General features: G+C 45.3%; 1 protein-coding gene across 3 annotated transcripts in view; it reads right to left on the bottom strand.

Annotated features, from left to right (window-relative positions):
• DCC (DCC netrin 1 receptor) overlaps positions 1-24,160 on the bottom strand; it is a 1,362,689-nt gene that overhangs the window by 87,199 nt on the left and 1,251,330 nt on the right. For all 3 annotated transcript variants that reach the window (XM_053300600.1, XM_053300601.1, XM_053300602.1), the window contains one exon: positions 9,666-9,731. In XM_053300600.1, coding sequence (XP_053156575.1) covers positions 9,666-9,731 — 66 coding nt within the window. The remainder of the gene's footprint in view (positions 1-9,665; positions 9,732-24,160) is intronic.

Here is a 24,160-nt window from a genome sequence, read left to right as displayed (position 1 = left end):
GGGAAAATAATAAGTCTGACTAAATCAGGTATGGGCCTTATACTAATTTTGCATTGTTGAGTTTAGCTTGATGTAACCTTCAGGTATTCATTGCTCCTTCTGCATTAAATAACTTGAAAATGCTAAATATTCATTAGGCATGAGCTAGGGGAAGAGGCCGATAGCATGTTTAAAACAAAGTTGATAATGATCAAATGCTGTTAATCTTGTGTAAACCATAGGGGTTTTCTGCCATATCTTGCTATAATAGGACAGGCTTAATTAAAATTACATTTCCCACCAGGAGCCTTAAAATACAAAATAGAAACAAACATCATCATGTGCATTTTATGTCTTGTTTTAATTATCTGAAAATCACGCTCATCATTTTCTGAGCGTCTTCTGTCAATGTTGGGCACAAGCCACCAGGAAAGTCTTCTATGCGAGTCTCATTGAAATGAAAGAGACAGCAAGGGATGCAAAAAGAGAGTTTGAAGAGCACATAGCTAGAAGTGTCAAGGGGAATAAGAAAAACCTCTTTAAGCATATCAGAAGCAGAAAACCTGCCAGGGAGGCAGTTGGACCCTTAGACGATGAGGCCATGAAAAGAATTATTAAAGAGGATAAGAAGATTGTAGAGAAGCTGAATGAGTTCTTTCCATCTGTCTTCACAGTGGAGGAAGGATACTGAAGGTTACTGACCATATACCCGCTCTGGAACTGAGCCTCTCAGGCTTGGTGGCTAAAGAACTGGGCCAATCTGAGGTGATGAGAGAGGATGTTCTAAACGGTCTTGCTGTTGACCAATGCAGAGCTACAGCGCTCTTGCACAAAAGTTTCCATTGAAATAAACGAGGTGTGGCGCAGTTGTGCAACCACAAGCATGCAACACTAGTCTGGAATTCAAGTTGCAGAATTAGCACTAATACCTAGTGCAGCAGTTTCGTGCTAGCATAAAGTCCTTCTGCAAGTGGTTTATTGCTCTGGATGTCAACTAGTAGTTTAAATGAGGTCTGACTAGAGCAGACTAAAGTAGAAACTATTACTCCTAACTTGGAAAGTACAGTGGTCCCTCGACTTACGAAGCACTCGACATCCGAAGATTTTGACATACGAACAACAAAAAATACCGGAAGTCGTTGCCGGTTTAGATGCGGCTTCCTTGACCTACGAATTTTTAGATGCGGTTTCCTCGACTTACGAGTGTTCCGGACCTCCGTGGATGCGCTTTTCGACTCACGAAAATTCCGACCTACGAACATGCGTTCGGATCAGATTATCTTCGTAATTCGAGGGACCACTGTATGGTTCTCTTAATTTAGTCCAAAATTGCATTAGCTTGTAATTGACTGCAATCCTGAGATCCTTTTCATGTGTGTTACTGTCAAATCAGATATAGATTAATTGATTGATTAAGTGCTGTCAAGTCGATGTTGACTCTTCGTGACCACATAGACAGATTCTCTCCAGGATGATCTGTCTTCAACTTGGCCTTTAAGGTCTCTCAGTGGTGTATTCATTGCTGTTGTAATCAAGTCCATCCACCTTGCTGCTGGTCATCCTCTTTTTCTCTTTCTTTCAACTTTCCCCAGCATTATGGACTTCTCAAGGGAGCTGGATCTTCTCATAATGTGTCCAAAGTATGATAGTTTGAGCCTGCTCATTTGTGCCTTGAGTGAAAATTCTGGATTGATTTGTTCTGTGATCCATTTGTTTGTTTGTTTTCCTGGCTGTCCATGGTATACTCAAAAGTCTTCTCCAGCACCAAAGTTCAAAAGCATCAATGCTTTTTCTGTATTGCTTCTTCAAAGTCCAGTTTTCGCATCCATAGAGTGTCATGGGAAAAAAACATTGTCCAAATGATTCTAATCTTTGTAGGTGTAGACACGTCACAGTATCTAAATATCCTTTCCAAGGCTGTCATTGCTACCATACCAAGTGCTAGTCTGTGGCGTATTTCTTGACTGCTGGATCCTTTACTGTTGACAGTTGATCAGATATACCACATTCTACAGGTATATCCTCCTCCTGCCCCGTGCAGAAATTTGCATTTGTCGTTGCTTAAAATCATTTTGTTCGTTTCATCTCAATTTTCCATTTTATCAGGAACATTTTGAATTTTATTCCTGAGCTTTTCTGAAGTGTTAGCTATGGGATCCAAGTTTTATGTCATCTGCAAATATGAGGATTCCCTCCACGCCTTCATCTAAGTCACTGATAAAAATGTTCAAGAGTATCAGCCTTCCGTTGATGGGTCAAAGACACCCACATTATGAGGTCGTTCACATGACCAAATGGTGGGGGAGCTTGGGGGAAGGCAGGAGCCTAAATGGTCCGAGCCCAAACAGGGGTCTGCCGCCTCTGCGCCCAGATGAGCAGTGCAGCGGTGATTGAAAGGCAGGGGGAAGGAAGCCGGGATGCCAGGAACCCCACAACCATTGGGAAATATTCTCTGTAGCTGTTCCAGACCTGTGGAATGCACTCCCAGCAGATATCAGTAGTTTGTTTTAAATGGTGTTTGTTTTTTACTTGCTGTGCACCACCCAGAGCGTATGGATGGGACGGTATAAAAATGTGATATATAAATAAATAGATCTCCCTGCTGCCGGGCCACAACTTCCCCTGGCCTATATGGTAAAGATGGCTGCCGGCAGCCTGGCAGCCCACATGGCCAGGCAGTGAGGCAGGTGCTTGCCCTTCTATCTTCAGCCCGGTTCCAAAAGTAGGGCTGCCCAGAAGAAGAGTGGCAGGATTGGGAGTGATCCCAGTGCTTCCCATGACCAGCCCTTCCTGGGGTAGCTCTATCCCACTCGCATAGGGCTCGTCATGTGAGTGACCTTCATGTATGCTAGGAAATAATGGCAGGAGACGAGTATTGCTTCATCTCCAACTTGTGGACTTCTATACCGCCCTATCCACCCAAATTTGACTGGTTGCTGTGGGAAGTAGGATCCTGAACAAGGTAAACCTTTGGTTGTGTCCACCAGGGCTCTTCTTATGTTCTAACTGTTAACCAGCTCTGTGCTCTTAATTTGAGGGTAACATGTTCCCTGACTAGTCCTCACTAACAGCTGAACTGGGCCAGTTGCAGCTTTCAAACTGACTCCAGCGGCAGTCTCATATAGAGCTCATTACAATAATCCAATCTGGAACCTCTAGAGAGGGGTGACTGATTTTAATGGAAGTAGACTTGCATGCTTAAATGCCCTCTTTCTAGTAGACTGTCACGATTTAGAGACCGCAATATACCATGGTTGCTGGGTCGGTGAAGAGGAACATGAAAAAGAATCTTATAGTATTAGGATGACTTTGGGGAGCAGTCTCTAATATATTGGATAGGCCTCAGTTAGCATTAGTTTGGTTATGCAGGCTTTATGCATGTCAGGCAAAGTGTGTACAGAAATATTTGTAATTAAAATATGAAGTATGGAGAAACAAGCTGGCAGAACGGATGGACTAACCATACGTTGAGAAAAAGAGACAAGGCTATTAGGAGAGTCAATAATCAGCAAAGGAGAAAAGGGGAAAGGGTATCTGGAGTATTGATTTAGAAACTGTGTAGTTGCAAGAGATCCTTGCCTGGGGGGAAAAGGTAGGAGAAAAGAGGAAGGAGAATGCTGAGTGAGTGGGAAGTCCGGAGAAACAAGCAATAAACAACCAGGGGATAAAAAGAAGCAGCACCAGTGTGCTGGGTCCTTTCTGCTACCTATTGACCATCCACCTGGATTGAAAGTTCCAAGACTTTAAGCACATGACCAGGATGGCCACTTGGAGATTTATTTAAGGCAGGCAATTAGTGGGAATGTATTCTGATGTAACCTTTTGCTTATTTGGCTTTTGTGCTGAGCCATCTGAAAATAAAGATCTGATAACTCATTTGCTGGTGGAACTGTGGATATATCCTCAACTTATTCAGAAGCAGGAGTGGGTTGAGGAGGATCCTCCAGAGTGAAGGAGGAGAGTTTCCCCCCTTTTACATTGGCACCAAAGGACAGGTAGGTTAACATGAAAGGAGGCACCTACTTTGTGTCTCAAGACTTCAGGGAATGTCATTATAGATTGGGGTAGGTGGGAGGGATGGACACCAAATTGGACCTGCTTCTTAATGCAGTGCCATTTCCTGGCTCTGCAGTTTGTATCTGCTAGATCTATAGTACATATAATGACTATTCCGTCATGGTTAGAGGCTGCCAAGGGATAATTAATTTTTCTCAATTATCTATTCCATTTCCCTCTTTAATCTCCCGCACCTTCTTTTCTCATAAAGACAATTTTGCTCCAGTGATTTCCGTGACACCCTCATATGGCAATGGTCTGTAAATCTCTTGCAGGCTTCCACCTAGTAATACCTTACCAATGTCAGCGTTTTTCCTAGCTAACATATTAGGTCAAACCTCTCAGAAAGCTTTGTTCAAACTTCCCGTAACCTCACCTGCACACTTTGCTAAGAGGCATTATGCTGAAAAACCAATCTAGCTGACCCTGTGAACTGCGGTAATGGTAAACTAAGTGATTCACTCAGAGTTGCAACTGCTGTGTCAACAAAACGTTCCAATCAGTAGTTTTGTGTAGAGCTAAGTTGAAAGTTCCAATGGAAATTTTTTGGCTGAAATTTGGGAAGTGGAACTGAGGGGGTGGGGAATGCAAAATGGTCCCCATTCACTTTTTTCACTGCCTGTCCTTCAGACTTCCTCCTCCTACTGAGAAACTGGTTTTTACAGACCTGCCCATTCCTCTTCCTCTCCACACAGTGAGTGCTGCTTCCCACAACTACTACTGCTCTGAATGTTTGTTTGTTTATTTGTCATATTTCTATACCGCCTGAGATGCACATCTCTATGCAGTGTACAAAATTTAAAATATTTAAAAGTTACGAATCAAAATACATAAAAAGTCAATAGAATAAAATAGATATTAAAACAAGTTTTAAAATTATTAAAATTTACCACTTTGTTTATAAACTGCTGTTCAACCAAAGTTCTCAAAGTGGTTTACACAGAAAAATAAATACATAAATAAGATGTTCAACTGTCCTTAAAGGGCTCACAATCTAAAAAGAAACATAAGGGAGACACAGCAACAGCCACTGGAGGGATGCTGTGCTGGGGTTGGATAGAGCCAGTCCCCGCCCCCACTAAACATAAGAGAATCACCACTTTAAAAAGGGTTCCTGCTTCAGCTCTCACTGGCTGACATGTTGCGCAATGTGATGTTGACATCGCCAATGTATGCGGCAGCACTAACGATGTGGTGCAAGTGGGCAGTTGTGCAAGAACTTCCAGTGGAAGTAGCTTTGTGCAACTGCAGGGGCACAGTTTAAAGTCACTGCATTACTGCCCAGGGCTTCCTGGCGTGTGTGCAGCAGCACCAGCTGATTGGCAGCGCTGACTAGGGGTGTGCACAAAACTGGCTTGCCTGGTTTGGTTCAAGTCCGGACTGGACTTGAACTGAACCGGGCATGTTCAGTTTTGTGCCCCACTGAACATACCCCCAGCTTGGCTCAAATTCGAGCCAATTTGGGGGTTCTAACTCAATTAAAAAAAATATTAACACTTACTGCCAGGTCCGGGTCAGCAGCAGTGGCTGTGCGGTGTGTGTGTGTGTGTGTCTGCTATCTCCCCCTCCCTCCACCTCCCATTCTAAAAATTGCCAGTTTGACCCATTTCCGGGCTGTTCCGGCCCTTCCTTTGGTGATGGCGGCCCTTTTGGAGGCCACCACGCAGAGGCCCATTGGGAGAAGGCCGGTGGGGGGAGAGGGAGATGGCAGATACCTGCCGCTGACCTGGACCCCAGCAGTGAGTGTTAAAAGTAAATAAGTAAATAATAATAATTTTAAAATTTAGAACCCCTGAAATGGCTCCGAGCTGGCTCGGTGGGTTTGGCTTGAGGTTGCACCAAATCGGGCCTGGTCTGGCAAGCCCTTGAGCTGGCCTGGTTCAATGGCAAACTGGCTCAACCTTGAGCCAGTTCACACATCCCTAACACTTTGCATTGTGCATCCTGTCAACTACTATATGTGGTTCACATAATTGTTTGAAATGAGGTTTCAGATTTTAACATTTGTGTGATCATTACCAACATTAGTGTAATTGCGTAAATTCACACCAAGGTGGGTTTCTTAGCTTCTTATCAGACCATAAGTTTTCTGGGCATGGATTCACATCATCATGCTAATTTTGGTAACCAACATTAAACATAGATTTGAAGGAGATGTGGGAGGACTGGGGATAACTCTGCTAGGAAGCATTCCAAAGGCTAACTCTATATACTTAATGTTTGGCTAAGCTGCTTTTAAACCATCAATCTATTCACATGATGGAACCTGGTGAGATTTTGGGGGCGGGGCGGGCGGAGGCAGGGTGGAACCTACATACCCACCTGCCAGAGTGCCTTCAGGTCAAGCTGTCAACGAGACTGAAACAGGATGTGCCTGCCCTTTGCTAATGAGCTATAGCCAATCTATACAGAACCCCATTAAACGTAAATCACTCTGGGAAGGAATCCTCCCTTCTACAAGATAACAGTGAAATGCTCTCAAGGACAAGCACAGATAAATGGCAAATATCTCAGCTAATTCACGTTAATGAATTGACTAACTAAAACCATGGAGAATTCGCTAGTTAGCAAACTATAGGAGTGTATCTTTGCACCTAGAGACATCCTGATCTCTGAGATAAGTAAACAAAGTTAGTCCCTATTCACCTCACACAGCCACATTTACATAGCTTGCGCTCACCTTTTGTTCACTTAAAGTGATTAAGTTCATGTAGCAATGGATCTTGTTGTGTACAAAACTCCTTGCCCTCCAGGACAGGAGAAGCAAGTGACTGAGTCAATAGTTGCCCCAGGGCACGTTCTGCAGTAAGCCCTACACGAGCCACATGGCTCAGAACTGTAGGGGACCTCAGATTCTCACAAGTGAGCTGTGACTGCTGCCCCCTCGCTCTTTATCCCCACTTCTACCCTACACTTTACTCAAGCAGAGACATGTCTGCCCAGCCACCACACAACCTAACGCGCCCAGGAAGGATAGGTAATACTAACTTCTCCTGACATCCCTCTCTAAGCCTCCTCACCTCTTTCCCTGCTTCCCTCCCCACTCTTGCCTCTTTCCCCTCGCCTCCCTGGTCTCTTACTGCAAGTCTCTAAGCAGACTCCTATTCAGGACTTCAGACAAATTGTTGCAAGCCTTAACCAAGACTCTCATTTAGAACCTTAGCTAAATGATTGAATTGCCTGACAACACCCTCTTTTTGCCTTCTGTAATTCCCCATTTTACCCTTAATAAAGCTTTGAAGCTATACCCATGTCCCCCCCATCCTTTCCAAATACATCAAGACTAAATTGATACTGGAAAAGAACTGCTCCCCAATCTGAGATAATTTCCCCACTTTAGCCAAAAACATAGCTGGAGTGCCCTAGCCAATTGCCCTGGGGCAGTTTTGGTAACCGTGGCATGCAGCATGCATGCACACATGATCTGCCCTGCTCTAAGCACTATAGGGGACCTCAGATTCCCAGAAGGAGGCCGGGAAAATGAGTTCCAGCCTCCAGGAAACCCTTAATGCACTGTGTGAGCAGTACAGTGGGGAATTCCTCCGTGAATTGGACACTCTGGGTGCCCGACTCTGTGCATGCTCAGACTGCATGCAGCCCATGCACACGCGTGCACACACACACAACTCCGGCTGTGGGATTAAAGGTGCGCTTGCGCTTTTAAATCCTGGTTAAAGGCCAGGGTACAAAGCATGGTTAGATGGGAAGACAGTGCCAGGATCAAGTATGATCCTAGCACCGCACACAAGCAGCCTAACCTGGAGAAGTCGGACCTGACCTCAGTCACTCATGCATTGGTAACATCCAGATTGGACTACTGCAATGCGCTCTATGTGGGGCTGCCCTTAAAGACTGTTTGGAAGCTTCAGCTGGTTCAGAATGCTGCCGCAAGGATGATCGTGGGTGCAAGTCACTTCACGAGTATGACTCTGCCACTAACAGAGATCTGGTTGGCGGGAATTAGAGAAAGGGCCTTTTTGGTTGTGGCCCCTCTGCTTTGGAATGCCCTCCCTGAAGAGCTTTGCCATGCTCCCTCCCTCAGTGTTTTTAAAAAAATCTCAAAATGCACTGTTTTAAGGAGGCTTTTTAATTCTCCATTATTGTTTTGTTATATCTGGTAGGTTCTTTAGCTTTTTATAATTTTCAGTTTTATTTGAACCTAATAATTGTGGATTTAATCCTCCATGACTCCTCATTTTCATGAGAAAAGGAGACACCATAAGAGAATAAGGCACCATCTCAGAATAGGGGATAGGATATTATATATGGTCCCCAACACAGATCCAGCCTGAAAGAAGATGCAACATTAGAGAATCTGTGTCACCCTCCTGAAACCACAACACAATCCAGTGAAAAGGATGCCAGGAGGGAAGTGTCACTGTGGACATAGAGCGAGGAGCCAGCATCCCGAACCCCCTGAGGAACTACCTTAACAACTGCTCAGGACCCACACTTTTTTGCATGAGATATTTAACAATCCACCAAGAAACTACACAGTGTTGAATGCATCCAATTTCCAGGACAGGGTGTTGCCCCTTTAAAAAGTTGCTCCTTTCAAAGAATCCTAAAGACTGATGACATTGCAGGCACTGTTCCCTCTAACAGGAATTCCCAGATGTTGTTGACTACAACTCCCACCATCTCCAGCTGCAATGGCCTTTGGCTGGGGATTATGGGAGTTGTAGACAGCAACATCTGGGAATCCCTGTGAGAGGGAACACTGATTGCAGGGGCATTCTCTGGTTGGGTACCCTATTCCCCTCTTTCCCTACCTGCCACCACTTTGCTTGTAACTTCAAAGCCCTCCTAGGTTGTTGCCAAAAGGCATGGGCACCCCAAGAAGAGGGATGGAGGGAGGGGGCAATAGTTTGTGCCTCTCCCATTGCTTGATCCCTTTGGAGACTGAAGAGGGACTTCTCACACAAGTGTTTTTCTGTTTGATCATCCATTCCATTACTGTTCGCTAGTCAGTAACATGAACTTCTGCCTGCACCTGGAAGTTGAAACTGAATAATAAGTGGGGAATTAAAATAAGATTAATCCTAAGCATGCTAAACTGAAAGCTAACACCATCAAAATCCATTGGACTTAATTTGAGAAAAATGGCTGACATCTAGACTAACAAAGCAGTATGTGCAGTAACGGAAATGTACATGCTGCATGTTGCACTCCAGTCTAAAGTTGTATGGGAGTTCGCGGGGAGATATGGGGCAGTGGGCAGGTCAGTCCTCAGAAACATATTTTTGGGTTACACAGCATACTTCAGAGGGAACGGGAAATCAGAAAAAAATCCCCCCTTTGAGTGCCCTCGCTGCTGTAGTCTTGAACACAGCACACTACATGCATGCTTCATTAGTCTGGATGTCAGCCAATATGTTTTGGAAAGAAGAGTTAATGTGAAATATACCATTATTGCTGTCCGAAATCTAACATGCGAGACAAAATTCCCCTCTCAGAAATTCACCGCACTCTTTCTGTGAACAGTCAAATATTTTCTATTTCTGGTACCATTACTGCCCTTGGTGAAGTCACCAGGTGGGGAGAAAAAAGAATACAGAAATCATTGGTGAAATAACATGGAATAATTCAAGCTACTTTGGAGGACAGTATCTGTTTTAGTCCATATTTACCATTAAGGCTGCTTCTATCAATCAAGTTTGTGTCAACTGGCCAGTAGGCCCCATCTCCATGACGACCTGCGAAGAGAAAAATGAACATCAGAAGAGAATGGCAAATCTACCTGAGCACAGTCAAGCTCGTTGCTTCAAACAGTGTCAATTTGATGTTTAAGCCATTAGATCTTGTGAGAGGAAGCCATTGTACATCTGCATGGGGAAATGTGTCTTAAAGCAGCCTTTCTAAACCAAAATCTCTGAACACCGTGTTTCTCCCCCATTCCCACTTTCTTTTACTTTTCAGAATTGTTAGTTATAAGTGACAAAATAAGGCAAAGCTCTGGTATCAGTCAGAATACTTCTCTGGGAAGATGACATTTTTGACAGAACTGCTATTCATGCCTCATCTGACAGGCATAGTGCTAGGCACACTCACATTTTACAGGCTCATGCTCACTGATCGCTCCAGTCATGACATTTCTTTTGAGAGCAGGTACAGTAAATCGTATTATTTTCTACCAGAGACAACATGCCTTATTTAGCTCCAGATGTTTAGTGTTCTCTCTCTTGGCACACAGCTAGAATTACAAGCCTTATTTTCTCATTGGACTTCACATGTTAGCCTTATTCAGACAGTGTGCACAGGTACAGATCTGTACACAGTTATTCACATGTTATGTTGAACACAGGTACAACACTACACTTCCCGTCTATACCATGCATTTAAGGGGCCTGTATCCAAGTTCACTTTTTAAACGAAGGCAGGATCATTCACACAAAGTTACGAATCTTCAGACATCAGCACACTCATACCATAGAATGTCTGAACAGAGCTATAAAGTGAACATGTGGCAGGAGAGCAAGATCACACAGGTTGACCACCATCTCTCATCTCTGTGCATTGGGGCAAAGGTGAGAATGGGGTTTCTATGGAGGCACAGCAGCCAAATTGTTTCTTAATGTGGATGTTTTAATTTTGTTTTATTAAATTGTGTTGTCTTATTGTAAACCGCCCAGAAACATAAGTTTTAGGTGGCATATACATATGTTAGATAGATAGATAGATAGATAGATAGATAGATAGATAGATAGATAGATAGATAGATATGCAGAGACTCTTCAACATGTTTGAGACCCCGACTGCAAAGGGTTCCCAATCACACGGAAGGATCTACACATGTAGAAGCTCTATTCTAACTTTTAGGTCAATGTCTGATGATAGAGGGAGGGAACTGCAGATGTGCGGAGGTTGAGACAGGGCCAGCTGGTGTGATCCTGCTCCCCTTTCACATGTTTGCTCTATGGCTGAAGCCAAATGTGAGAAGCAATAGCCTTCTATGCAAGGTTAAACCCTCTACACTAAAGATCAGCAGCTAGAGTTCCCAAGGCCGAATCTGTCCCTCTAAGAGGTACCACCATGGTCAACCCAAAGGTATGCAGAGTGTGTGGAGAGAGTGATTGATGAAGCGAATGCAGCAATGGAAATTGCTAGCGGTCCACTTGTGGGTAAAGGCTGGTCCTCTACTACTCTTTGGCCACCTTCAGATGTAATGCGGAGCCGCAGGTCCAATGGACCCACAGTTCTGCACCCCCTTCCCCCCCCCCCCCGCTCCCCTATCCACTTTCAGACATTAAGGAGAGCTGACTCTCTGCAGTCAGTGAGACTGCAGAGAGGCTGGGGCATTTGCAGTCAGGGCTTCCTTCTTGACAGAAGGACAGCCCACAAAGCCAATTGGGCTGGTGAGAGGGCAGAACTTCTGCCCTCAACTCCAGTTCCATGGAGCCAAAACTGTAGTGCCAGCATTCGGATGCAACACTAGTGCCACAAAACCAGAGTTGAGGGAGACAAAACTCTACTCCGACAGAAGATTCAGAGTGGAGTTTGGGAAGGGAAACCATGGGTCCCTTCTCACCCGTAACTCCAGTTTTATTAATTCGCATGTGTGGCTTGGGAAACCGGAGGTGAAGGGACCTCCGGTTTCCTAGTACATCCAAAACTGGCCTTTACGTCTCACTTTCCTTACATGTTGGAACTCCAGATGGGGTGGGATCCCAGGCTAAGATTACCACATGGAAAAGAGAACAGGTCTCTTGTACCTTTAAGAGATGCTGTCGGTAACTACCATGATCCAGGCTCTGAGCCTAGCATTGACCCTCAAGAGGAAGCCAATCTCTCTTCAGATGAGGAATCCAAAACCTATGAAACACCTGAGAAGAACAACATGGCCCAAACTCCAAGCACCTCAGACTTAGCAAGCCATTCAAGTCTCTAGGACCCATTCTTCCTAGCCCAGAAAGTGTCCCAGACCCTTCTCCTTCACCTGACAGCCCTGCTCCTCCAGACCCAGTCCCCACATTCACACCGGATCCTGCTTCCAAAGAACTAACCCCTGCAGGACCCTCACAAACCATAGCCTGCCAAGACCCTTCACTGGTCTCTCAGCTCCCCAGAGAAGCCCCTGCAAGATTCCTCCAGCAAAGGTGCAGCAAGACCCAAGAAATCCTCCAGGATCGGTGCAGGAGTGCACGCCCAGTTGCCAGGCATTTGCTTCAGGATGGTTCTACCCAAGAGCAGGACTAACTGATGTCCACTCAGGTCAGGAGTCACCTCAGCTTGCAGGGAAGGGTATGACTCTCCTGTGGACCATATAAGACCCTTCCTGGTTTTGGACCTTTGCTGGTAGCAACACCAAGACCAGGACCCTGCTCCAGCTCTCCTTGCCTGAGCACTTGACTCAGGTTTCTCTGCTGCTGCTTCTTGATGTGTAATCCACAGCAGCTTCTGGGCTTCAGCCACTCCCTCCTCTCCTCTTCAACAATTAGTACTATCGGGGTATGTGCAGATGCACAGAAGAGGGAATTTCTCCATCTACAGCCTTTCTTTTCTCTGCATAACAATCTGCACCTTCTGAAAATTTCCTCTGTTCTGTATCTCTTAAAGGTACAGGAGACCTATCCTCTTCCACATGGCAGCCCTTTCCCAAGCACTCCTTCATCCAGACATGGAACTGCTTAGCTACAGCCCAGTTGCTGCCTCATGTGCCTTTAGAACATAATAAAATCCACATAATCCTTTCCGAGCTGATAAGAAACTTTTCATACACTTAAAAAAAAAAAAAAGCTTACCTCAAATACCTACCCATAATTAGATATTACAAATTGGGTAAAATGACACAAAGCTACCTAATTTATCCTGATTGCAGAAATTTGTTCATTAGATCCCAGAGTATAATAGCTTTAAGCTGAGTAATGTACTAGGAGATGCTTATGATTATGCAAATCACAGTTCTCTCCATGACCCAACAGAAAATCAATGACTTGGCAAGTATGATGGAGCACTGTATGTCCATCCCTCAGCTAAAACAGGAAAAGCCTCCAGCTATTTTCAGTCAACATGAATTTTAAGAATATTCTAAGCAACCAGGCAAGTACTGATGCATTAATATCCTGCTGTGACTGGCTGAAAAGTGGATCAAGGGCCAAACCTTAGCAAAATCTGATTCTAATTAAACCCTGATTCTCAGAGTGCATGATAGTTGCATTCACAGCCTCAAGAAGTCATAATTAGGTATTACAAATTGGGTAAAATGATACAAAGCTGCTCAGTTTATCCTAATTGCAGAATTTTGTTCACCAATAATTAAGTTCATTTGACTTAATCGGAGAATAATGCCTTTCTTACAGTGTAACTAGCTACACACCCAAGTGGGATGCGAGCTTGCTAGCTACATGGGAATCGCCACTCCACGGGTGCTTCAAGAGATGCGCTTTACAAGCCGAAGATCCCAGTGCTCTGGCATCTCCAGAGACTGAGATCTTCAGGTTTGGGCTGGGGGGAAAAACCCAGTCCAAAAACACTGCAAGTCAGCAGAGGTGCAAATCTCTTATAATTCGAGGTGTCCCCCCCATTTTACTGAACCCCCTTCCCCATGACACCTAATAACCCTTATTTTCGATCCCCTTTCTTCCCCCATGTGTCCCTGCAAAAACAGTGAGGTGAAGACTTGTTCCTTAAGCTTCCCTTCTGTCTGCACCCTTGCCAGTCACTACAGACAATACTGTGCTAGATGGAACAATGGTCTGACTCAATTTAAGGCAGTATCATATGTTCACTCCACAAGGAAACAGACCCCCTGGGACAATTTAGTATCACACAGTCCTGTCCCAGACACACTGGCAGAGAGATGACAGTGAAGAATGGGCCCATACAGTGTTCCTCTAGCAGGGATTTCCAGATGTTGTTCACTACAACTCCCAGCATCCCCAGCTGCAATGGCCTTTGGCTGGGGATTATGGGAGCTGTAGTGAACAACATCTGAGGATCCCTGTTAGAGGGAACACTGAGCCCATACAATACATTATTCTGACTCAAATGTGCAGGAGCTGCAGAGTGTTAAAATACCATGAAAAGTTAATATTCTTGTGAAAAACAACAGGGCTGCTTCACTGGCTCTGAACAGTCAATGGGCACAGAGCGGATAGATCTGTCCATGTTTCTTTGAAAGTACACATTGTGAAACTAATTTAGGAAAGTCCTAGCAAGAGCCAGCTCTGCCCTAGGGAGCCCTGACATACGCTTTGAGAATCATGATGTTAACTTGAGGAGTTGTTGCGTTTCATGGAAGAGGTGCCTGCAGCTCAGGTACATTTGAAATTATTCCTCTGTACTCCTTTGCCTATCAACGTGTGAAGTGCTTTGGTATGAAAGGCACAATTAGGAATGTAAGGTCATTATCATCACTGGAGCTTTCAGCATAATCAGCTTCTCAATCAAGATAATTGCACAACCATTGGCATTTGAGCCTCAGAAAGGAGCAAAGTTGCACAATGTTGAGTCATAATCATTAGAAATAGAGAGCAAATTGGCCATTTCATAGCCACAAGTCAAATGACGAGTAGTGTGTGTGTGTGTGGATGTGTGTGTGTGTACATTCATACACAGGGGCGTAACAAGGCTGGAGTGGACCCAGAGACAAAATTTTAAAATGGGCCCCTCGTGCGCGCACACACACACACTTCACAATATATAATCATGTGACTTGCCTCTGGGGGCCCCTTGAGGCATGAAGGCCCCCAGGCAGCTGCCTCCCCTTACCTAATGGTAGTTACGCCCCTGTTCATACAGATCAAAATGAGACTCAGGTTGAAACTTACAAGCCTTTTCAAAGTTTTAAAATATATTTCCTTTATGAATTTTGAAGGAAAGTTGTGAGTCAAAAGCTGCGAGGAGCTGGATTCCACAGAAGAAAAATGTAAGTTATCAGTCTCCCTGACACACACACACACACACACACACACACACACACACACACACACACACACACACACCCATTTCAGTACAATTCCACCAAACACTGTGCTCTCATGACCAAAATGATTGTGGTTAAAGAGTTAACTGCAATCGATGAGCCCACTCATGCCCATGAAGTGTGTTATTAGAATCTGGAATTTCCAGGCAATCTGAGTTAAAGTGTTATAGTTAACCAGCATAGATAACAGGATAAAATCTCTTTAATTGCAATCATTCTGGTCATGAGAATGCAACTTAAATTTTGCCCTGATTTCGGTAGAATTCAGCAGCAATCCCAATGATCATTTCCTTACAAACCAGTGGCTCGCTTTGAGTATTAATTCTGGAAGAAAACACCGGTTGACATGAGGAAAATTACTCAGAGTAGTCCCATTGAAATTAAAAGGACAAATTGGGTATTGACTGACTTGCTCTTAATTTCAATGGGACTATTCCAAGTAATCTTCATTATCATGTCATGCAATTAAATTAAGGAATGAATAAGGCGGTTCTCATGAGCTGCCACAGCAGGTTAGGAGCTGTGGGGAAACCTAGGTAGAGAGGCTCGTGTGGAGCCTTAGGACCTGTTCCTACCCTGCTGTTCTGGAGCTGGGCTACCCTGTTAGTTTACCTTGGCTTTTACAGAGGTAAGGGGGCAAAGCATCACAGACCCAATCGTGTGTGCAAACGGGGCTGTTTGCAGTTCCTGTAAGCCGGGCTCCCTTTCAGCAACAGAGTGCGGCTTAGAGAGTGGCCAGGAAGCTGGGACGGGAGCTGCTGCATTGATGCAGACAGCCTCTCTGTTACCTGTGCAATGCATCGTCGGATATTGGAGGACTTCCTCCTACAGATCCCTGTGAAGGCATTGCTGCCGCTCCAACTGTGTGGGCATGTGGCACGGTGGAGCTGACTAAGGACACACAAATCCTTAGTCATGTGGGGGAAGGTAGGTAAAATCCTGAAACAACTCAGACAACAGCTAGAGCAGGGATTCTCAACGTTGGGTCCCCAGATGTTATTGGCCTTCAACACCCATAATCCCCAACCAAAGGCCACTGGGGCTGGGGATTATGGGAGTTGAAGTCCAATAACATCTGGGGACCCAACATTGAGAATTCCTGAGCTAGAGCAATGCTGGAAGAAGATGCATAATGAATCTGACCAAACATGGGCTAGGGCCCATTTTAGGGACTACTCCATGGTGGTGGGGGCGGCAAATAAACAATTTTTCTCCACCTCCATTGCATCTGCCCAGTGAAGGCCAACAGAGCTGTTTCATGTGGCAAAGTCACTGCTTCACACAGCCCCCGCATGTGATGGGGGAGCCCACTGTGCCCAGTTTGCTTGTCACTTCACAGATAAAGCTACTAGTGTCCATGCTGATTTGGACTCCAGGACTTTTGCAGTTCTGGGAGACATGTCATGACAACCATCTGGTCTGATTATGATGTGTCGTCCCCCCCATAGTAAGTGCAGCATGAGGAAGTGGACAAGATCCTAGGCAGTGTGAGTAATATCATACACTCTGAACCCTTGCCCTTCATGGTTAGTAAAATCTGCCAGGGAAGGAATAGGTAGATGGTTGAAGCCAATTATTAATGCTTCACTAAGGGAGGGCAAGATGCCATTAAGCCTCAAGCAGCAGGTGGTAAGACCACTATTTAAAAAGCCCTCCCTTCATTCCACCAAGCTTTAACTATTGGCCTGTTTTAAATCTTACCTTTTAAAGCAAGGTGATAGAGCATGTGGTGTCTGTGCAGTTGCAAAGGGTCTTGGATGATACAGATTATCTAGACCCTTTCAAATCTGGCTTTCACCATGGATTTGGGACTGAAACTGCCTTGGTCATCCTAGTGGATGACCTACGCCAGGAACTAGACAGGGGGAGTGTGTCCCTGATGGTTCTGCTGGACTTCTCAGCAGCATTCGATACTATCGCCCATGGTATCCTTCTGGACCGCCTCTCAGATACAGGGATTAGAGGTGGTTCATTGGAGTTGTTCCAGTCCTTTCTTGGGGGGAAGTTCCCAATGGTGCTGCTGGGGGACTTGTGCTCGACTCCTTGGCCTCTGGGGTCTTGCAAGGCTCAGTATTGTACCCCATGCTGTTTAACATCTTCATGAAACCACTGGGAGAGGTCATCAGGACGTTTGGACTGAAGTGTCATCAATATGCAGAAAACACCCAGCTCTACCGTTCTCTGACATCAGATCCTAGAGAAGCAGTGGATGTACTTAAGAGGGGGGCTGGAGGTGGGCTGGATGTGGGCTAGCAAACTGAGGTTAAATCCAGAGGTGCTGCTGGTCAGTAGAAAAGCGAGTCAGGATAGGATAATTCAACCAGCTCCAGATGGGGTTGTGCTCCCCTTGAAAGAGCAAGTGCGCAGCTTGGGGGTGTTGCTAGACCCAGCTCCGCTTTTGGATGCACAGGTGGAGGCGATGGCCAGGGGTGCTTTTGCACAGTTATTGATAATGAACTATCATTATGTGTGTGGAACAATGATACGAATTTAGGAACACAGGAAGCTGCCATATACAGAGTCAGCTAGCTCAGTATTTTCTTCACAGACTGGCAGCGGCTTCTCCAAGGTTGCAGGTAGGAACCTCTCTCAGCCCTATCTTGGAGATGCTGCCAGGGAGGGAACTTGGAACCTTCTGATGCTCTTTCCAGAGCGGCTCCATCCACTGAGGGGAATATGTTACAGTGCTCACATGTCTAGTCTTCCATTCATTTGTAACCAGGGTGGACCCTGCTTATCTAAGGGGACAAGTCATGCTTGATACCACAAGACCAGCTCTCCTCCCTGGGACACAATTTGTGTCCCTGATTGTGAAAAGAGAACTAGAGCAGCATCTTTATTCTGGATAATTAAGACTGAATGAAATGACGTATTCTCTGAAACCATCTTTTGTACCTAAAACTGCAAAAGCCACCTCGAAATGAAAGATTACTTAAAAAGTTAAACATGCTCTCCAACTCAGTTCCTTGGCACAACTGAGAGAAGCAAGTTGCAAAATATTCTAAATTCAGCCACTCATTCCTACAGGTGACGGGGTGCCATTTCAACAAGGCTTTGGGCAATGTGTATGGATAACAGCATATGAGAAGCTTTGAACTAAACCCCCTTACTTCACTTTTAAGTCTCTTCTAGGGTGCATTATTTATCACGGCAGGCACTGCAGCTGTTGCAAGAAGCTGCAGTATCATGTGGAGAACATCTAGGCTATGGACGGAACCAAAGAAAGAAGAGAATTGTAGCAAGTGTACTTTTTACTTCTTAAAAGTGATCTAGATGAAGTGTGCTGACTATACTCCTACTACTGCTACAATGGCTATTACAAAAGATAACTGGATAGGATACAACAATAATTTGCAGAAAGATACCCTGACAGGCCACAAAGATGACCATACACCATTGAATGCTCCATCCAACAGCCTTGTGCTGGGAGATGGGTCTTTGTCCCACCCCCTTAACAGACTGCTGCAAGTATCGCCCTAATTGGGCAAGGCTGTTAGGGGTGAGGCTTGCTGGCCATTTGTGCTTGGCCTCCCCTCCCCTCTTCAGTTTGCTCTTCCTTGCTTCCCCTCCACCCTCCTGTCCCTAGGAACAGAGCAGGCTATGCTGGTCATCCTTTTGGAGGCCGAGTAGGAATTTTTGGCCCTTGACTGATAGGCTTTTGTTGGGGAACTTTTTGTCTGTTCTGTTTATCCTAGTATTAGTTAGGTCACAACTGGGCACGTACAGTGAGGGCATGATGGAGGTTTGGAAGGGTTTGAATTCAAGGAACACCCTTGAGCAGTTAGTAAGGGGTTGACTGGTCCCTCTTTCTTAGAAGTTATGAAGCTCAGGGAGCTTGATTCACCATGATACCTCCTCCAGGGTTTCACAACCCCTAAAGGCTGCATGGCTTGTGGGGTGTGAAGCCCTAGAAGTGCCCTGACCCTTGGGGTTTACGATGGAGATGAAGCAGGTTGCACTGCTTCTATCCTTGAGTCAGGGTGTGTCGCCCATGCCAGGCTTGGGAAAGGACTCTCAAGCCTGAACCCAGTCTGTGTTAGGCCTGCACTGTTGAGGGGTGGAATTGTTACCGCTCTTGGTTTGCCAGTTTGATTATCAATAGAGCTGTGGCCCTTTTACCCAAGCTATTTGAGTCCTGTGTCTTACTTGCGGCTGTGAGTGTGGGAGCAATGAGATGTGCTTCATTGTGCTCCTTTGGTTCATAGACGAGCAGGTTCCTGCAAGATCCAGAATACAGTATCTACATTTAGTAGGGTATTGGAATGTTCCTCAGGAGGAGGTCTAATTTAGAGTCAGACATGGGGCCAGCATGCTTGTTTTTTATTCTGTTAATAGCAGCTTGGATTAGGCTCCCATGTGTCAGGACAATATCATGTTAGGAAGGGAGGGTTTCAACCCATTGCTTTCATCACGGTCTGATCCAGAGCACCCTCACTGTCACAGCTGCTGTTCATGGATAGTTGCGAAAATGAGAAGCAGATATACACTGTAAGTCTTTACATTTAATCCCTGCTAACTGGGCAGAGACTGGGCAAAGTGTAAATCTTTACATGTAACCCTTGCTAACTGGGCAAAGAGGCACCTTTAAAAAGTAGCGGCTCTCTTTATTTAGCAGGGTGAGAGTAATTGGTCCTATCCACCCCCAGTGACTGTAGCTGGTAACTATCTTATGTTTCTTGTTAGACTGTGAGCCCTTTGGGGAAAGGGATCCATCTTATTTATTCTCTCTCTCTCTCTCTCTCTCTCTCTCTCTGTAAACTGCTTTGGAAACGTTTGTTGAAAAGCAGTATATAAATATTTGTTGTTGTTAATCATGTTGGCATGGGATCAACAGTGGATGCAGTAACAAGCACACCAGTGCAAGCCCTGTCATTGTAGACAATACTGAACTAGATGGACCAAGAGTCTGATTCAGTAGAAGGCAGCTTCATATGCCTGATCTAATGGAGAACAATTCATGTTATCTCCCCCACATTTTGTAGGGGGGTTGGCATTAATGTAAACCAGGCTTCCATGTTATCCATCTTTTGTGTGGAATGGCTGCGTCCATAAGTGACATTATCTGTGTGGTGGAGGGCAGGAGCCCCGTGCTTCTCCTCTGCTATGTCAAGCTTGTCACCAGTCAGGTACATATGGGCCAGCCTAAAATTCCTTTGGTTTTGTCTGGATGTGTCAAGTCCAAAAGGGGATTCTGAAAGCAAGGCTGCAATGTACATTACATTGTACTTTAAATAACATACATTTCTAATATGTTGTGGCTTTAAACAGCAAGTGCAAAGTAATCTCTTCCTAACTTGTCCTGTGAACATAAGGACAGTCCCCGATGGACCCGGCCCAAGGCATGTCTAGTTCAGAATCCTGTTTCACACAGTGGCCCACCAGATGCCTCTAAGAAGGCCACAAGCAAGAGCTGAGGGCATGCCCTCTCTCCTGCTGTTGCTCCCCTGCAACTGGTATTTAGAGGCATCTTGCCTCTGAAGCTGGAGGCAGCCAACAGTCATCAGACTAGCAGCCATTGATAGACCTCCATGAATTTGTCTAAGCCCCTTTAAAGCCATCCAAGCTAGTGGCCGTCACCACTCCCTGTGGCAGGGAATTCCACTGATTAATTATGAGCTTTGAAAGAAGTACTTCAGGTCTTTGGCATCTTGACGTCTCCTTCAAGTCCTCCTTTCAGCGCATTCCTCCGTACTGGACATAAATGTCTGTTGTGTGCCAGCAGTATCAAGGCAGCATGCTGGAAGAGGATCAGAAGTGATAGCACTTAAAGAGTCCCATCACGGGTGGGTTGCAGTGGAGGCAACAAGAAAGAGTAAGTCTCGCTTTTTCAGAAGTGAAATGGCAGATTTAGAAGCAAATCTGGCAAGTTATAAGTGTATGTTTTGAGTAAAATTATTGCCAATCCTGTTTTAAAATTATTGCAATCCTGGTTTACTTGATTAAACACACACACAGAGAGAGAGAGAGAGAGAGAGAGAGAGAGAGAGAGAGAGAGAGAGAGAGAGAGAGAGAGACTTATTCCAAGGCTGCCATCCATGTTTATTCACAGTCACAAGGACAGTGATGGAGAATTATTGTAAGGTTATATTCATCCAGACATTTTCTGATCTTTCAAATCTTCTGACACTTGCTGAAGTAAGAAAAGGAAAGAAGAAAAACCAGACTGATGGCCAATTATATCTGATTATCTCCATGCCCTGCTGAGTATTCTCCCTGCAGGATGGCTTCCCAGTTCTTTAGTTCTAAGAATGTTGCCCTTCTGGCAGCTCCATAAAAACCAGGGGTGCGGGGTAGAAGAGATCTTCTGGAGGACAGGCAAATAAATGTGCCTCCATTAAAAATTTCCTCTTTCTTATCCTGATGTTTATTGTAGATAAACATCTACAAGTTAGACAGAAATGTTTTGTTAATGTTTTGCTTAAAAAAGGGCTTTGAAATCCATCTGACTCTCCCTCCAATGGACTGCCACCATGTTCCAGTTTGTAGTTTTCTTACATACAGCAAAAGCCCAGGGCTAAGAGAAGCATCAAGGAAAGGTAAAAAAGCCAATGAGGCATCCTTCTGCTATCACAGCATGGAGTGCTGAACGCCTGCATTAGGCAAGAGATGCGACTTTGCAGCAGTTTCCCTACCAGCTGGGAGGAAGCGTTGCGACAAGCAAGTCCAGGCAATTTATGGGTTTCAGCCAAACCATACTGAGCAGAGATGGTTTATGCTTCAAATAGCCGAATAGCAACGTGCCTGCTATAATCCAAACACTGCCCAGGTAGAATTACATTTTGTTTTTTAAAAAAAATCAGTCATGACTTTGACTGCCATACAAAATCTATTTCCCTCAAAGCTGAAACAATTAGCGCTCTGTTTATTCATGAGATTAAAACCAGTGAGGTGTAAAATGGCAGGTGTCCTGTCAGACGCAACACATTAATTCCTCATTCAGGGAAGACACAGAGCTTTGAACTCAATGGGACGTGTTCGAAGTTTTTGCTGGTTGCCCTCAGTGACAGCAGGAAAGAACAGCTTCCTTGGAAGGCTGAGGCACATGACGTGGACTTTCAGCCTGGAAGGATCTTCCAAGCATGCTTCCTGTCCATTGCAGGACAGTATTCTCAATCCTGAATACAAGCTCCATGCAGTACAGCTGGAAGTTCAGGGAAATTTGTGTGTGTGGGGGGGGAGAATGCATCAGGGTTGGGGCAAGACATCAAAGGGGAGATGTCAAGGACTGGAGGGGTCAGAGGCAAATGGCAAGATACCAAATTCCAGAGCAGCTAGACAATGATCCAGTGGATGAGAAGCAGATGGTCATCTAAGATGAACAGATAGGCAGGTTCCAGAGCAAGCAGGTAAGGAGGTGAGGTGAAGTGAAACAAGGCTACTTTAGAAAAGAATTGCTCAGACCAAGGGACCAAGTGGGAAGCAATGGTTCTACATGCCAGGGAGAATTGGCGTCAGTCACTATTTATCAGAGAAACCCAGTATTGATAAGAACACAACTCACAGAGGAGATCAGTAGACAACTTCATAAGATCTAAAACATGTAAAGGTTTATTTGCAGAAAGTATAACCTTGAATAGAAAGCGTGCACCATCTACTAGCTACCTCATGGTGGAAGGAAGAAGAAAAGAACAGAGAGAGCGCAGAAGAAGGGAGTGTCCTAAGAGTATCAGTCTACCAATCACAAGAGACTTAAAGCAGAGATACAGAAATAAGAGAGAAGAAGGGGGCAGCCCTACACTCTCGGCCTGTAATCTGAATGTCCCTAGTGGTCAACAGAAATTATTGCATGTTTAGAATCAATGCACATGGAGCCACATCTCCAACACTATAGAGCCTTCCACTGGCTCATCTCGTCACCTGGGCTGAAGAGCAGCTAGTCCTACCCGTTAAAACAGGGGGAGCAGCATCAGACAGCAGAGGCAATAAATTCTCAGCAAGCCCTTTCCCTGACCTTGTGACTGGTAATAGTCCCATCCCTGGTCCTCTGTGGTATATAAAAGAGGGCTGCCTGCACTTTCCTTCCATTGAGTTGGGGACCATCCTGAAACCTTTTTTCCTGTCAGTTTGTTCACAGCTTCCATCTTTCCAAGGTTCAGGAACTAAGTCTGGCCCTTCTTAGCTGGCTCAGAGCCTACTTAATTCCTTTGAGCCTTAACCATTTTGTTAGGAGTTAAGGATTCCTGGGTCTTAAGGAAAGACCCAAGAATCCACAACTGTGCACAGTTGCAGCTCCACATGGTGACTACTTGGGCTATAGCTTGTAGTACTTCCCAGACAGTCAAAGGCTCCTAAGCATGGAGTGACTCCAGCCAGTGAGGATGACAATTGGCTCTCCTCTATAGGAAGGACTATAAAGGCTTCTTGTTAAGGGTTTTCCTGGGCAATTCTAACCTTCACTGCTTCTGGCTTGTTCTCTGGTAGGGCTGGTGTAAGGCAGTGTGATTAGCCACTCCCTAGCCTTCTTCTCCCACCCCAGCTCTTCCGCTTACACTCCAGCTTTCCCCCATGGCTAGTCTTTTCCTCACCCAGCTCTTCTCCTCCCTGGCGGCACACAGAGCACATTGCCATTTCCCTTACTTATTCCTCCCCCCTCTTTCCCTCTCTCCTACTCTTCTCTTACCCCAGCTCTGCCCACTCCCACTGTCCCCCTCCCCCACCTTGACTCTCCCAAGGAAAGTAGAGTGCTGGGCTAGAGCAAGAGCAGCTCCTCACTCTGGCCTTGCACTTGTCTCTCCTCCTCCATACTTCCTCCTGCTCCTTTCCCGTCTGGCTTTTGAATATGCCAGAGGTGGGAAGAAAGGAGGAGTAGAGAAGCAGTGCAGCTGGAGTGGCACCAGCAGGTACATTTCAAGGGTCCTGGGTGGTGGCAGAAGCAGCCAAATGCAGTGGGCTGGAAAAGGAGGCTGGTAGGCAATCCTCTTGCAATCCGCTGCCTAAGGCAGCTGTGTCACCCAGCCTCATTTGTGGGCCAGTCGTGTTCTTTCTTTCTGACTCCCAGCTGTGACCCTCAACTTGATTCCTTGTTCCTGACTCCAGCTGCTACAGCTCAGCTGTGACACAATTGTCATTTCCTATCCAGCTCCCTGTGGGCAATGTTGTGTGTCTAGGATGGAAAATAATAACAATTTCAAGGGGTAGTTAAAAACACTACAAAAACAACTCTGAAGCATCCCCCCTCCCACTACAAAACCAGATATATAG

The sequence above is a fragment of the Hemicordylus capensis genome, chromosome 2, assembly GCF_027244095.1.
Source record: "Hemicordylus capensis ecotype Gifberg chromosome 2, rHemCap1.1.pri, whole genome shotgun sequence".
Classification (NCBI taxonomy): domain Eukaryota; kingdom Metazoa; phylum Chordata; class Lepidosauria; order Squamata; family Cordylidae; genus Hemicordylus; species Hemicordylus capensis.
Note: the sequence above shows the minus strand (reverse complement) of the source record. Positions and strands in the feature narration are given on the sequence as shown.